At 51.1% G+C, this 16388-nt stretch overlaps 1 protein-coding gene across 1 annotated transcript in view; it reads right to left on the bottom strand.

Annotated features, from left to right (window-relative positions):
- Positions 1-358: 358 nt before the first annotated feature.
- The window catches only part of igf2bp1 (insulin-like growth factor 2 mRNA binding protein 1), a 72331-nt gene continuing 56301 nt past the window's right edge, over positions 359-16388 (bottom strand). The window contains exons 5-15 of the mRNA XM_078424954.1: positions 15638-15701; positions 14711-14977; positions 13607-13741; positions 11905-12027; positions 10955-11090; positions 8139-8261; positions 6777-6896; positions 5232-5306; positions 3434-3565; positions 1873-1986; positions 359-1045 (exon numbers count right to left, since the gene is read on the bottom strand). Coding sequence (XP_078281080.1) covers positions 950-1045; positions 1873-1986; positions 3434-3565; positions 5232-5306; positions 6777-6896; positions 8139-8261; positions 10955-11090; positions 11905-12027; positions 13607-13741; positions 14711-14977; positions 15638-15701 — 1385 coding nt within the window. The 3' untranslated portion in view covers positions 359-949. The remainder of the gene's footprint in view (positions 1046-1872; positions 1987-3433; positions 3566-5231; positions 5307-6776; positions 6897-8138; positions 8262-10954; positions 11091-11904; positions 12028-13606; positions 13742-14710; positions 14978-15637; positions 15702-16388) is intronic.

The raw sequence follows: 16388 nt of genomic DNA, 5'->3' as shown, positions 1-16388 counted from the left end.
CGAACTTAAAAGTAGGAAGTACTGGAAGTTCTCACTAGATCATCTGTGGAAACAGGAACAGGGTCTTACACTCTTCATCAGAGCAAACAAATGGTCTTCCACCTGAAACATTAACGCCATTTCCCCTTCCACAGATGCAGCCTAACCTGCTGATTGTTTCTAGTATTTTCTGCATTTTTTTTTGTCCCAATTTTCTGGGAGCAAAAACTAAATTGTTTCCCAAATGTGAATCTTCTCTCTGAGAAAATTAAGAATTCCCCCCCCCCCCCCCCCCCCAGATATTAAAATATAACGCTCATTGCAATTCCGGATTTGAGTCCAATTCTTGACAGGATATTGTCTCGCTGAACTTTCCACACACTTTCAACAAACTTACGGCTGGAATCTAAATTGGTCCCTGTCCAAACCCAACCACATTCACCCCTTCTCCACCCCCGCGCCCCTCTAAAATCTGTGACCGCTGGAGGAGGGAACAAAGGCAGTGGGTTTTAGCAGAGACAAGAGGGTCACTGTAGAAGAGGCTTAAATTAAAAGCTGGTCGATCCTTCGCAAGGCTGAAGCCCCTAATGTCGTGATTCTACTGCTAACATCGAGCGATGACGGGCTTGTTAGTTGTCACGCGGGCTGGAGGTTCTGGGCCTCTACAACAGACCCCCGCACTAACGTCCCCAGAACACACATGTGCAACATCCCACCAGCAGCTTCCCCACACTCCCCGCTAAAGACAAGAGGTCTCTCCACTCTAAATTTACATTCTTCAAACATTTTCTCCTGAGAGTTTAAAAGTTATTCCCAATTGCCCTGGTAATCTCATTTTGTTTTAAATCCATCATTTCTACTTAGCCTTCCACTGTGTTAAAGGTGAACAAAGGGTTGATCTGAACACAGCCACACTGTGGCCTGGCCTCTGTCTCCATTGTTGGCTGGTATCCGGGACCTCTCGTGAAGCTCACTTCCTCCGAGCTTGCGGTTGGCTGCTTTGTACCTTCTGCTGTTGCTGATGTTTGACCTGGGCCAATATCTCTCGGATCTTTCTCTGAGCTAGCTGCGAGGCAACGAGACAGGTCAGAACTACCACGCAATGAGACAGGTGATCATCACGGCCACGCAACGAGACTGATGATCATCGCTACAACGCTGACTTACATTCATTATAGTCCTTGTCCTGCAAGCCATCTGATACACTTTGCATAAATACAATCAAGTCAAACTCAAGTTTCAGACAAGTTCGGAGAGGACCAGAGGGCATAGTTTTACAGTTAGAGAGGAAAGATTTAATAGGATTCTGAGGGACAACTTTCTCACACAGAGGGTGATGGGTGTCTGGAACAAGCTACCAGAGGAGGTTCCAAAGGAGGGACTATCCCAACGTTGAAGAAACATTTGAATCGTTATGTGGACAGAACAGGTTTAGAGGGTCACGGGCCAAACAGAGCCAGGTGGGACTAGTGTAGCTGGGGACATGTTGGTCGGTGTGGGCAAGTTGGGCCGAAGGGCCTGTTTCCATGCTGTGTGAGTCGATTGCTCGATGTCTCTAACTACAATGGGTGGAGCAAAGGGGAAGATACAGAGTGCAGAATATAGTTCTCAGCATTGTAGCGCATCAGTTCCAAAGACAAGGTCCACGTCCGCAATGGAGTGGAGGTGACACACTGGTGCAACGGTGGAGTTGCGGCCTCACAGCGCCAGAGACCTGACATCCATCCTGAACCCGAAACTTCCAAATATTCGAATTGCTGATTGTTGGTGGCGGTGGGAGGGGTGAGGTGGTGGGAGGGGGGAGGAGGGGTGGGATTGGCAGTGGAGATGCCCAGGGTGGGGGGGTGAGGGTACCAGCGGGTCGAGGCAGTGGGCGGTGAGACACACACCCACCTGACTGGCGTAGAAGTGTCCGATGATCTTGACCACCACCTGGTCGTTCTCGTCGGGCACCTGGTCGCGAGGAACCACAACCTCCGCACTCGACAGGTTCTGCAGCTCGTTCACCTGAAACACACACACAGCGCCGTGGAAGCTGGCACCTAGCGGCAGCTCGCAGCTCCCCGCAAAACCACCCGTCACACATGAAGTCCCGTCCCGAAACATCACATCCCCACAGATGCTGCCTGACCTTCACACTTTACCTTTAGAGGTGCAGTGCAGAAACAGGTTCTTCGGGCCACCAATAGGCCAAGGGGCCTGTTTGCGCGCTGAATCTGTGGAATTCTCTGCCTCAGAAGGCAGTGGAGGCCAATTCTCTGAATGCATTCAAGAGAGAGCTAGATAGAGCTCTTAAGGATAGCGGAGTCAGGGGGTATGGGGAGAAGGCAGGAACGGGGTACTGATTGAGAATGATCAGCCATGATCACATTGAATGGCGGTGCTGGCTCGAAGGGCCAAATGGCCTACTCCTGCACCTATTGTCTAGTGTCTATTGTTTATCTCTAAAGCCTGAAATCTAAAGTCTAAGGGTGAAGTTTCAGGTCGGCACCTTTTTTCTGACTGATTATTGATGGAAGGGTCCCGACCCGAAAATTCACGATCCATGCTCTCCACAGATGCTGCCCGACCCGCTGAGTTACTCCAGCATGTTGTGGCAGAGTGGTCAGGGGTGAGGTTGTGGAGAGATGGGCAGAGGGTTTTTGTTTATAACAGCTGAGGTTTGGCTGAAGTTCATGAATGGTGTCAGAGGGAGGTACAGGAAGCACATTAGCTAACTGTAGTTTGACACCATCTGTTCCTTTAGACTTTAGATTTGAGAGATACAGGAGCAGAATTAGGCCATTCAGCCCAAATCTACTCCGCCATTCAATCATGGCTGATCTATCTCTCCCTCCCATTCCCATTCTCCTACCTTCTCCCCATAACCTCTGACACCCGTACTAATCAAGAATATTTCTATCTCTGCCTTAAATATATCCACTGACTTGGCCTCCACGGCCTTCTGTAGCAAAGAATTCCGCAGATTCACCACCTTCTGACTACAGAAATTCCCCCTCATCTCCTTCCGAATAGAATGTCCTTTAAATCTGAGCATTCTTTAAATACTCCAGCATTTTGTGCCTATCTTCAGTGTAAACCAGCATCTGCCGTTCCTTCTAGGGTTGCCAACTTCCTCACTCCCAAATACGGGACAAAGGGTGACGTCACCGCCCCGCGTCCCACGTGACCTCACCCGGCCAGCGGCCACGTGCTCCCTCTCCACCAATGGCGGCCGCCATTGGTGGAGCGGGAGCACGTGGCCGCTGGCCGGGTGAGGTCAAGTGGGACGCAGGGCGGTGACGTCACCCTTTGTCCCTTATTTGGGAGTGAGGAAGTTGGCAACCGTACTGATACGGGGACAAGGGCGGTCCCATATGGGACAAACTAATTTAGCCCATAATACAGGATGTCCCGGCTAATACGGGACAGTTGGCAACCCTAGTTCCTTCCCGCACGTTGAATCATTACTTACAGTTTTCCCCCCTTTGCCGATCACTCTCCCGGCCGCTGAAGCAGCCACTTTGATGTGCGTCTCCAACTTGACTTCTTCCTTGGGTCCAAAGAAATTTTCCTCCTTCAGCTTCCCATGGATACGCCCCTGGACCTTTGGGTGGAAATCACAGAGACATTTAGAGTTCAGTTTGGTTTATTGTCCCATGCACCGGAGGTAGAGTGAAAAAGCCTTTGTTGCGAGTAAACAAAAAAAATTGTCCCTAGTGTTAATGTGCGGGGATCGCTGGGCAGCGCGGACCCGATGGGCCGAAGGGCCTGTTTCTGCGCCGTATCTCTAAATCTAAAAAAAAAATCTGAATCTAACCTGTCAGCAGCAACGCAATACATGATTACAATCGAGCCATTCACAGTGGACAGATACGTAGGTGATAAAGGAATAACGTTCAGTGCAAGGTAAAGCCAGCAAAGTCTGATCAAAGATAGTCAGAGGGTCACCAAAGAGGTGGATAGTAGTTCAGGACCGCTCTCTGGTTGTGGTAGGATGGTTCAGTTGCCTGATAACAGCTGGGAAGAATCTGGAGGTGTGCGTTTTCACACTTCTGTACCTTTTGCCGATGGGACAGGGGAGAAGAGGGAGTGGCCAGGTTGCGACAAGTCCTTGATGATGCTGCTGGCCTTGCCGAGGCAGCGTGAGGTGTAGATGGAGTCAATGGAGAGGGAGGAAGCATGGGACAGAGCAGTGGAGAACAAGGAAGGTCCTCCATGTGCAAATTGATTTGCAACAGGGTTGAAGGTGAAGTGTTTGTGGGTCGAATACCGACAACAGCCCAGGGGCTTTAGAATGGTGGAGGGAGGCATTGGGCCCATCAACCTGTGCTAGCCCATTGGAAGAATCATAATCCATGACACCCGCACTAATCAAGATTCTATCAATCTCTGCATTATTGACTTGGCCTTCACCATCTGTGGCGATTAATTCCATGATTCACCACCCTCTGACCAAAGAAATTCCTCCTCATCTCCTTCCTAAAGCTATTCTGAAGCTATGGCCTCTGGTCCTAGACTCTCCCACTCGTGGAAAGATGCTCTCTCCTACCCACTCTATCCCGGCCTTCACTATTCACTCTCTATGGCCCAATAGACAATAGACAATAGGTGCAGGAGGAGGCCATTCGGCCCTTCGAGCCAGCACCGCCATTCAATGTGATCATGGCTGATCATTCTCAATCAGTACCCCGTACCTGCCTTCTCCCCATACCCCCTGACTCCACTATCCTTAAGAGCTCTATCTAGCTCTCTCTTGAATGCATTCAGAGAATTGGCCTCCACTGCCTTCTGAGGCAGTGAATTCCACAGATTCACAACTCTCTGACTGAAAAACTTTTTCCTCATCTCCGTTCTAAATGGCCTACTCCTTATTCTTAAACTGTGGCTCCTGGTTCTGGACTCCCCCAACATCGGGAACATGTTTCCCGCCTCTAACGTGTCCAACCCCTTAATAATCTTATACGTTTCGATAAGATCTCCTCTCATCCGTCTAAATTCCAGTGTATACAAGTCTAGTCGCTCCAGTCTTTCAACATATGACAATCCCGCCATTCCGGGAATTAACCTAGTAAACCTACGCTGCACGCCCTGGATAGCAAGAATATCCTTCCTCAAATTTGGAGACCAAAACTGCACACAGTACTCCAGGTGCAGTCTCACTAGGGCCCTGTACAACTGCACACAGTACTCCAGGTGCGGTCTCACTAGGGCCCTGTACAACTAACTACAGAAGGTCCTTCACTCTCTTTTGCCTGGCCGCCCCTTCTTACCTTAAACTGGGCCTCAGGTAGTCCTGTGATGATCACCATGCGTTGCTTCGTGTCTGGGCTTTCTGCAGGAGCGATCTACAAGGAGAAACGTTGGAATGTTACACTAGCCGTGAGTTTGGGGAAGAGACCGAGCATTCTCATGTCACCAACAACTAACTGCAGACAACACGTTCAACACTGATGCTCACACCAATAATTAGTTTAGTTTAATTTTAGAGACACAGTGTGGAGACAGGCCCATCGGCCCACCGAGTCCATACCAGCCATCGATCACCCATTCACACTGGTTCAATGCTATCCCACTTTTTCATCCACTCCCTTCACACAAGGGTCAATTTACAGAGGGCCAATTAACCTACAAGCCTGTATGTTTTTGAGATGTGGGAGGAGACCGGAGCCCACGGAGAAAGCCCACGTGGTCACAGGGAGAACATACAAACTCCGTACAGGCAGCACCCATAGTCAGGGTCGAACCAGATCTATGGCCCTGTAAAGCAGCAACTCTGCCGCTGTGCCACTGTGCCAACTTATCCGTGTTCTCCAGAGATGATGCCTGATCCGCTGAGTTACTCCAGCACTCCGCATTTTGTTTTTGTAAATCAGCAAATAATGGAGCTTGTACGTTCTCCCTGTGACCTGAGTGGGTTTTCTCCGGGTGCTCCGGTTTCCTCCCACACTCGTGCATGTTTGGCTTCGGTGAAATTTGTAAATTGTCCCCAGTTTGTGGGATAGTGTTAGTGGACGGGGTGACCGCTGGTCGACACGAACTCAGTGGGTCCGAGACCAAGTCCAACGTCCACAATGGGGTAGAGGTAAAGCGGACAGTACCCCAGCTTAAGGAAGGACCGTTCAGAAGCCCGATGACAGCGGGGAAGAAACTGTAGCTGATACTCAACCTCACATTTGCCCTTTGCTTCCTGGCTCAGAGCAGGTATCTAATAGTGTAAGAAAATAACTGCAGATGCTGGTACAAATCGAAGGTAGTTATTCACAAAATGCTGCAGTAACTCAGCAGGAGAAACGTCACCCATTCCTTCTCTCCAGAGACGCTGCCTGACCTGCTGAGTTACTCCAGCATTTTGTGAATAGGTATCTAATAGAATCACAACGCTAATAGAATCAGAGCCGCTGAGTTGCTATTATTCAACAGGCCACTAGGGGGGGCCCAGGACCACAGGATCTTCACCTGTACTAACAGGTGAGTGCAGGAAGGAACTGCAGATGCTGGTTTAAACCGAAGATAGAAACGAAATGTTGGAGGAACTCAGCGGGTCAGACAGCATCTCTGGAGAAAAGGAATAGGCGATATTTCAGTCTTCGGAAGAAGGATCTTGACCCAAAACGTCACCTATTCCTTTTCTCCAGAGATTCTGCCTGACCCGCTGAGTTACTCCAGCTATTTGTGTCTTATCTCAGGTGAGTGGGGAACTGGGCACTTGGGAGTCTCAACTGCAGGCCATCAATGAGTTAGAGACTAAAGCCCAACAACATGAAGTTAGAGAAATCAATATTGGTACAATATTCATAATTAAGATGGCAGCTCACCTTAATGGAGGCTTCTGCGTATCGCGACAGCTGTTTGATGTGTTGCCCTTTCTTGCCAATGATGGCTCCCACAGCCTGGGCCGGGATGAACACATGGACCGTCTCCGGGTCTGAGGTTTGCTGTGGGAATCAAACACCCAACGTAAGTCTGGTCGGTCCAAGCCAGTCCGTCCACACACACACGCACTCCGAAGGCAGGGTCAGGCAATCAGTCCCCACTGAGCTAAGTATCCATACCCCCTCTCTCCCTCCACTCCGTCCAGGGACCCTGACAGTCTTTTCAGGTGAGGCAGAGGTCCACCTGCACCTCCTCCAACCTCATCCACTCTATCCGCTGTTCCAGGTGTGGACTCCCGATATATCGGCGAGACCAAGCGCAGGCTCGGCGATCGTTTCGCTGAACACCTCCGCTCCGTGCGCCTAAACCTACCTGATCTCCTGGTTGCTAAACACTTTAACTCCCCCCCCATTCCCACACTGATCTTTCTGGCCTGTCCTGTCAGAGTGAGGCCCAGCGCAAATTGGAGGAACAGCACCTCATATTTCGTTTGGGTAGTTCACAGCCCAGTGGTATGAATATTGATTTCTCTAACTTCAAATAACCCCTAGTTCCCCTCTCTCTCTGCCCCTCCTCCACCCTAGTTCAGGATGGACATTGAAACAAGTTCTCCGACTAGTTTCACTGTCCTGATTAACTTCAGTTTGTATTACCCATCCTCACCTTCCCCTCAACCAACAATGAACCATTGGACATTTTCTTCAGCATTGTCTGCTTTGATCTGTGCTTTTCACACCTTACATGCTCTTTGTACCTTTCCATATCTCTAGTTTCCCTCTCCCGACTCTCAGTCTGAAGAAGGGTTTAGACCCGAAACGTCACCTATTCCTTCTATCCTGAGATGCTGCCTGTCCCACCATTCTCCTGCCTTCTCCCCATAACCGCTGACACCTGTTTTTGCTCTTTTGCTCATTGTCGAAGGTCCGGGGTTACACCGAGGGTCGCCAACTGTCCCGTGTTATCCGGGACATCCCGTATTTTGGGGTAAATTGGTTTGACCCGTATGGGACCGCCCTTGTCCCGTATTAGGCCCGGGGGCCGCTGTAGGCCCGGACAGTGTAGGCTAAGGGAGCGTGTTCGGGGAGCGGGGCTGAGTGTGTTAGCCGAACGGAGGTTGCGTATCCACCCGCCTCCCCGCCCGGGCGGCCGCCATTGGTGGAGCAGGAGCCACGTGGGGCGCGGGGCGGTGACGTCACCTTTTGTCCCTTATTTGGGAGTTAGAAAGTTGGCAACCCTAGGTACACCTGACCCCCAGCAGCGCCCCAGTCCCACCCCTCGCCCATGACACCCCCTGACCCACTCACCATGTAGGGGCCGTACGGTGTCGCTGGAGCCACTCCTATAGGATGAGGCGGCATGTTGGAGGACGAGGGTGGGAACAGGCCAAGCGCGTTCAGGTTGAGGCCTGGAATCAGGTTCGCCTGTAGCTGAGAGAAATCACCAATTCAAATCAACTCAAGAATTTCATCATGTACAGTCTTCCCACTGACGGTTTAGCACGCAACAAAAGCCTTTCACTGCATCTCAGTACACGTGACAATAAACGAGACTCAATACTCAAACAGAGACTCAAAAAGTTAGTCCGCAAGTCGAATCGGTGGTAAAGAAAGCAAACGCAATGCTAGCATTTATTTCAAGCGGACTGGAATACTAAAACAAGAAGCTAATGCTGAGGCTCTATAAGGCGCTGGTCAGGCCGCATTTGGAGTATTGTGAGCAGTTTTGGGCCCCATATCCGAGGAATGATTTGTTGGCCCTGGAGAGGGTCCAGAGGAGGTTTACGAGAATAATCCCAGGAATGAGTGGGTTAACATATGATGAGCGTTTGTCAGCACTGGGCCTGTACTCACTGGAGTTTAGAAGAATGAGGGGGGACCTCATTGAAACATATCAAATAGTGAAAGGCCTGGATAGAGTGGATGTGGAGAGGATGTTTCCACTAGTGGGAGAGTCTAGGACTAGAGGTCATAGGCTCAGAATTAAAGGACGTTCCTTTAGAAAGATGAGGAGGAATTTATTGCGTCAGAGGGTGATGAATCTGCAGAACTTTGCCACAGAAGGCTGTGGAGGCCAAGTCAATGGATACTTTTAAGGCATAGATAGATAAGATTCTTGATTAGTATGCTTGTCAGGGGTTGTGGGGAGAAGCCAGGAGAATGGGGTTAGGAGCGAGTTATAGATCAGCCACGATTGAATGGCGGAGTAGACTTGATGGGCTGAATGGCCTAATTCTGCTATCACTTATGACATGACAGAAACATCACAGAAGGAGACAGGGAGTGAGGGACAGAAATGAACAGAGGTGGCACGGTGGCGCAGCGGTAGAGTTGCTGCTTTACAGCGAATGCAGCACCGTCGACTCAGGTTCGATCCTGACTACGGGTGCCGTCTGTACTGAGTTTGTACGTTCTCCCCGTGACCTGCGTGGGTTTTCTCCGAGATCTTCGATTTCCTCCCACACTCCAAAGACGTACAGGTGTGTAGGTTAATTGGCTGGGGAAATGTAAAAATTGTCCCTAGTGGGTGTAGGATAGTGTTAATGTGCGGGGATCGCTGGGAGGCGTTGTGGTCCCGGTGGGCCGAAGGGCCTGTTTCTGCGCTGTATCTCTAAATCTAAATCTAAAATCTGAAAGGAGAGGTATAAGTAGTGTTTACTTTAGTGTAGAGATACAGTGTGGAATTCGACCCTTCGGTCCACTGATTCCGTGCCAACCTGCGATCGATCACCTATAGTTCTACACTTCACACTAGAGACAATTTACCAAAGTCAATTCACCTACAAACCTGCACATCTACAGTTTAGTTTAGCTTAGAGATAACGCACAGAAACAGGCCCTTCAGCCCACTGAGTCCCGGCCGTCCAACGATCTCCCCGTACACTAGCATTACACGATCACCTCAAGGGACAATGTACAATTTTTACCCAAGCCAATTAACCTACAAACCTGGGTGTCTCTTAGGAGTGTGGGAGGAAAGTGGAGCACCCAGAGAATACCCACACTGTCACGGGGAGAACGTAGAAACTCTGCACAGACACCACCCATAGTCAGGATCAAATGCGATTCTCTGGCGCTGTAAAGTAGCAACATTACCGCTGCGCCACCGTGCCGCCCTAAAAGACTTCCTGACTCTTGTCAGGAAGAGTCTAGGAGGAGTCCGAAACATATAAGATTATTAAGGGGTTGGACACGTTAGAGGCAGGAAACATGTTCCCAATGTTGGGGGAGTCCAGAACCAGGGGCCACAGTTTAAGAATAAGGGGTAGGCCATTTAGAACGGAGATGAGGAAAAACCTTTTCAGTCAGAGAGTTGTAAATCTGTGGAATTCACTGCCTCGGAAGGCAGTGGAGGCCAATTCTCTGAATGCATTCAAGAAAGAGCTAGATAGAGCTCTTAAGGATAGCGGAGTCGAGGGGTATGGGGAGAAGGCAGGGACGGGGTACTGATTGAGAATGATCAGCCACAATCACATTGAATGGCGGTGCTGGCTCGAAGGGCCAAATGGCCCACTCCTGCACCTATTGTCTATTGTCTTGTACTCGGTGCCAAGACCGATGAAGGCAAGCATATCATCTGCCTTCTTTACCATAAGGTCCATTAATACTGTTAAGGGTCAAACCATTCATTGTACAGTTTGCCGTTACATTCAACCACCCAAATTGCAACACCTCACGCCCACTCAGATTAAACTCCATCTGCCATTTCCCCGCCCATTTGCATGAAAGCAATGTTTCAGAAGGAACTGCAGATGCTAGTTTACACCGAAGATAGACACAAAATGGTGGAGTAACATTTGGCAATATTGCAACAACATTTGGCTATAGAGGGAAACTACTTCATGCAGCATTAGTAACAATAGCAAGCACAATATTGCAACACTATTAAATACACTATTGAAACATGGATTGATACAATTGAGTAATGTGATCAGGCATCTCTGGAGAGAGAGAGTGGGTGACGTTCAGGTTGAGACACTTCTTCAGTCTGAAGAAGGGCCTCGACCCGAAACGTCACCATTCCTCCTCTCCAGAGATGCTGCCTGTCCCGCTGAGTTGCTCCAGCATTTTGTGTCTGTCCTGAGTGGAAACAATGTAGGTTATGTTTCACAGTGCACACTTACATTCATAGCAGCAATGTCATTCTCGTAGGCTTCCCGCACTTTCTTCATGATATCTTCCTCTGCTTTGCAACAAGCCTCAATGGAGCCCTTCACTGTGATGGTCCTCTCTGGGTTGTAGAGTGTCAGGTCCTGCAAGCTGCAATCCCGGACAGTTAAAAACACAAAGAGTTTAGAAAACCATCTTGGAGAGAGTTTGTTTTGTGTAGGTCATTATTGTCAAACAGGCCCTTGCCCACGCCGACCAACATGTCCCATCTATACTAGTCCCACCTGCCTGCATTTGGCCCCAAATGTGTCTGGGGTTATGGGGAGAAGGCAGGAGATTGGTGTTGAGAGGGAAAGCTGGATCTGCCATGATTGAATGGCGGAGTGGACCTGATGGGCCGAATGGCCTAATTCTGCTCCTATCACTTATGACCTTATCCCTCTAAATTTATCTGATCCATCTACCTGTCTAATTGCTTCTTTTGCAATGGTTATTATGCAATTAAGCAACTTGTTCAGAGGCATAAAAATAGGAAGGGTAACTCGCCATTCAGCCCAATGAGGTTTTCCCCCTCTCACCTTAAAGCTATGCCTCCTAGGGGCAGCACAGTAGCTCAGTGGCAGAGTTGCTGCCTCATGGCACCAGAGACCCAGGTTCGATCCTGACTACGGATGCTGAATGGAGTTTATCATCCAAATGAGCAGCACAGTGGTGCAGCGGTAGAGTTGCTGTCTTACAGCGTTTGCAGTGCCAGAGACCTGGGTTCAATCCCGACTACAGGTGCTGTCTGTACCGACTTTGTACGTTCTCCGAGATCTTATTGTACATAATGTACAATATTCTACATAAATGCATCAAGCCAAACTCATGTACAAAGGGTCGAGTGAAAGGAGAGAGACAGTGTGCAGAGTAGAGTTCTCAGTCTTTGGCACGGACGGAGGGATGGCAGTGGGCAACCACTTACGGAGAGATTGTGATTTTTGTTTCTGTGTCCTGTTCCACCTTCTTCAGGTTCCTGCCTTCCTTTCCTATCAACCTGCCGACAAAGTTATTGTGAGCCAGGATCTTCAATGGAACTTCTTCAGCCCTGCAGAAACACACATTCACATAGAATGTTACAGTGTTACAGTGTGGGGTGTGTCAGTGTTACAGTGTGGGGTGTATCAGTGTGGGGTGTATCAGTGTGGGGTGTATCAGTGTGGGGTGTATCAGTGTGGGGTGTATCAGTGTTACAGTGTGGGGTGTATTAGTGTTACAGTGTGGGGTGTGTCAGTGTTACAGTGTGGGGTGTATTAGTGTTACAGTGTGGGGTGTGTCAGTGTTACAGTGTGGGGTGTGTCAGTGTGGGGTGTGTCAGTGTGGGGTGTATCAGTGTTACAGTGTGGGGTGTGTCAGTGTTACAGTGTGGGGTGTATCAGTGTTACAGTGTGGGGTGTGTCAGTGTGGGGTGTATCAGTGTTACAGTGCGGGGTGTATCAGTGTTACAGTGTGGGGTGTGTCAGTGTGGGGTGTGTCAGTGTGGGGTGTGTCAGTGTGGGGTGTGTCAGTGTGGGGTGTGTCAGTGTGGGGTGTATCAGTGTTACAGTGTGGGGTGTATCAGTGTTACAGTGTGGGGTGTGTCAGTGTGGGGTGTGTCAGTGTGGGGTGTGTCAGTGTGGGGTGTGTCAGTGTGGGGTGTATCAGTGTTAGTGTGGGGTGTGTCAGTGTTACAGTGTGGGGTGTATCAGTGTTACAGTGTGGGGTGTATCAGTGTTACAGTGTGGGGTGTATCAGTGCTACAGTGTGGGGTGTGTCAGTGTTACAGTGTGGGGTGTTACAGTGTGGGGTGTATCAGTGTTACAGTGTGGGGTGTATCAGTGTTACAGTGTGGGGTGTTTCAGTGTTACAGTGTGGGGTGTATCAGTGTTACAGTGTGGGGTGTTACAGTGTGGGGTGTATCAGTGTTACAGTGTGGGGTGTTACAGTGTGGGGTGTATCAGTGTTACAGTGTGGGGTGTTACAGTGTGGAGTGTATCAGTGTTACAGTGTGGGGTGTTACAGTGTGGGGTGTATCAGTGTTACAGTGTGGGGTGTATCAGTGTTACAGTGAGGGGTGTGTCAGTGTGGGGTGTGTCAGTGTGGGGTGTATCAGTGTTACAGTGTGGGGTGTATCAGTGTTACAGTGTGGGGTGTGTCAGTGTGGGGTGTATCAGTGTTACAGTGAGAGGAGTATGTGATGCCATAGCCAGGGTGTGTGTGTTCGTTGCCAGGGCAATTGGTTGCCATGCTGTTGCCAGGGTGATGGTTGCCGTGCCGTTGCCAGGGTGTGAGTGTCTGTTGCTGGGGTGATGGTTTCCGTGCCATTGCCGGGGTGTGTGTGTTGCCAGGGCAATTAGTTGCCGTGCGGTTGCCGGGGTGTGTGTATTCGTTGCCAAGATGTGTGTGTCTGTCGCCGGGGCAATTGGTTGCCATGCGGTTGCCGGGGTGTGTTTATTCGTTGCTGGGGTGTGTGTGTCAGTTCCGGGGCGATCGGTTGCCACGCGGTTGCCATGCGGTTGCCGGGGTGTGTTTATTCGTTGCTGGGGTGTGTGTGTCTGTTCCGGGGCGATTGGTTGCCGTGCGGTTGCCGGGGTGTGTATGTCTGTTGCCGGGGCGATCAGTTGCCGTGCGGTTGCCGGGGGACGTACATCTTGGTGGCCTGGGCTTCCTGCTGCATGATGTCCAGGATCATCTTGCAGGCCGCTGAGCATCCCTCTGCCGTCGAGTGGATGCTGATGGGTTTCTCTGCTGCCCCCGCATTCTCCTTGCGATGCACGTCGATCCTACAGAGCAACACCCATCACTGTCTCTTCCCACCATTCCCCTCTCTACCCCGCCCACCTCCCACCTCCCACTCAGCCTCCCTCCTCCCCTCCCCCAGAACCCCTGCCCTTTGCTGCCCTCCTCCCACACCCCTCGCCTGGCCTCGCCCAGTCTAGATGGGGCATGTTGGCCAGCATGGGCAAGTTGGGCCGAAGGGCCCTAGGACCAGGCACCTAAACGAAACTGAGCCAAACCAACCTAGATTAAACTAAAATAAACTAAATCAACCCCAGCTAAAGTAAACTAAACGGAAGTAACCTAAACCAAACTGAATTAAGCTAAACTAAATTGATCTAAATAAACCTAAATTAAACCGAAATAAACCAAAGCAAACACTAAACTAAAGATAGACACACAATGCTGGTGTAACTCAGCGGGTCAGGCAGCATCTCGGGAGAGAAGGTTACGTTTCGGGTCGAGACCCTTAAGGGACTTTAGGGTCTCGACCCGAAACGTCACCCATTCCTTCTCTCCCGAGATGCTGCCTGACCTGCTGAGTTATGCCAGCATTTTGTGTCTACCTTCGATTTAAACCAGCATCCTTCTAAACCAAACTAAACTAAACTAAAATGAACTAAACTACATTACTTTAATTTAATTTAGTTTAGTTTTAATTTAGAGATACAGCGGGGAAACAGGCCCTTCGGCCCATCGAGCCCGCGCCGCCCAGCGATCCCCGCGCACTAACACTATCCCACACACACTAGGGACAAGTTACACTTAGACCAAGCCAATTAACCTACAAACCTGCACGTCTTTGGAGTTTGGGAGGAAACCAGGAGTTCTCTGGGAAAACCCACCCAGGTCACGGGGAGAACGTACAAACTCCGTACAGACAGCGCCCGTGGTCGGGATCGAACCCGGGTCTCTGGCGCTGTGAGGCAGCAACTCAAACTAAACTAGCATCGCGCCGGCCGGCGTGAGCTTACTTGGACTGGGTCTGCTTGGTGATGTTGCGGATGGTTGCTCCTTCCTTGCCGATGATCGCTCCCACAAACTGTGTGGGCACCAGGATGCGGAGGGGGATGTCGAACTGCTGCTTGAGGGGGGCGTTGGAGCCCGGGGCGGGTGTTCCACGGCCCCCAAAGCCCCTGCGGCCGCCCTCCGGACCCTGCTGTGGGGCCTGCTCGTCTGGGATGTAGGTGACGGTGAGACTGTAACTCTCCAGCTGGTGGCCATTCAGCTTGGAGATGGCCCTGGAGGAGAGGGGAGAGGGGAGAGGGGAGAGGGGAGAGAGGGCAGCTGGCGTTAGGTACAGCTCACCGTTCGGAGGTAACTCCTCCATTCAAGGGTTCTGCTGTTTACACCACACCGGCCCCCCACCCCTTCTCAATCTCCCCCCCCCCCCCCCCCCGCTCCACCATTCCTGTGTCCCCCCCCCCCCCCCCCCCCCCCACACACCAGTCTCCCCAGACCCTCTGAATCTTCCTTTGGCCTTTGCCCTCCTTTCCCTCCCCTTTCCCTGACCCCGGCCTCCTCCCCCCCCCCCCCCCCCCACCGCCCCTTCCATCTCCATCCCATCCTCTGGCTTCACAATTCACGCCTCTCCTCTCGTCATCTCCCCATCCCATCTCCCCATCCCATTGCCCCATCGGCTCCGTCCCATCTCTGGCCACTGTCTACCCATCTGCCTCCACCTCAGCTGTATCCACCCAGCACTCGTCAGGCAACCACCCCTCTTCCCACCTTTCTCCCTTCCCTGCTACAATCAGCCTGAAGAAGGATCCCGACCCGAAACATCGCCTGTCTATGTTCTCCGCAGATGCTGCCTGACCCACTGAGTTCCTCCAGCACTTTGTGGTTTGTGGTCCAGATTGCAGCATCTGCGGTTCCCTGTGGTGGCGGCCAATACTCACTGCCTGGCCTGCTCCTTTGTCCCGTACGTAACATTCACCACTGCCGACTCTGTCTCTGTGTTCACTGGCGGGGAGAGAGGAGAGGAGAGCAGAAGTTCATAAGTTTAAGGAGCAGATTCAGGCCATTTGCCCCATCAAGTCCACTCCGCCATTCAATCATGGCTGATCCATTTCTCCCTCCTTCACCCCATAACCCCTGACACCCGTACTAATCAAGAATCTGTCATCCTCCACCGTAAAAATATCCATTGGCCTTCACAGCCGTCTGTGGCAAAGAATTCTACTGATTCAACACCCTCTAAAGAAATTCCTCTTCACCTTCTATCTAAATGTGTGTGCTTTTATTCTGAAGCTGTGGCCTCTGGTCCTAGATTCTCCTACCAGTGGAAGCATCGTCTCCACATCCACGCTGTCCAGGCCTTTCACTATTCGGTAAGTTGCAATGAGGTTCCCCCTCATTAGGGTCGCCAACTGTTTTGTATTAGCCGGGACATCCCGTATTTTGGGCTAAATTGGTTTGTCCCGTAAGGGACCGCCCTTGTCCCGCATTAGGCCCGGGGTGCGCTGCAGGCCAGGAAGCTGCAGGCCCAGACACTGTAGGCCCAGATGCTGTAGGGCCGGAACGCTGTAAGCCCAGACGCTGTAGGCCCAGACGCTGTAGGCCCGGACGCTGTAGGCCCGGACGCTGTAGGCCCGGACGCTGTAGGCCCGGACGCTGGAGGCCCGGACGTTGTAGGCCCGGACGCTGTAG

This window comes from Rhinoraja longicauda, chromosome 29 (assembly GCF_053455715.1).
Source record: "Rhinoraja longicauda isolate Sanriku21f chromosome 29, sRhiLon1.1, whole genome shotgun sequence".
In the NCBI taxonomy this organism is placed as follows: domain Eukaryota; kingdom Metazoa; phylum Chordata; class Chondrichthyes; order Rajiformes; family Arhynchobatidae; genus Rhinoraja; species Rhinoraja longicauda.
Note: the sequence above shows the minus strand (reverse complement) of the source record. Positions and strands in the feature narration are given on the sequence as shown.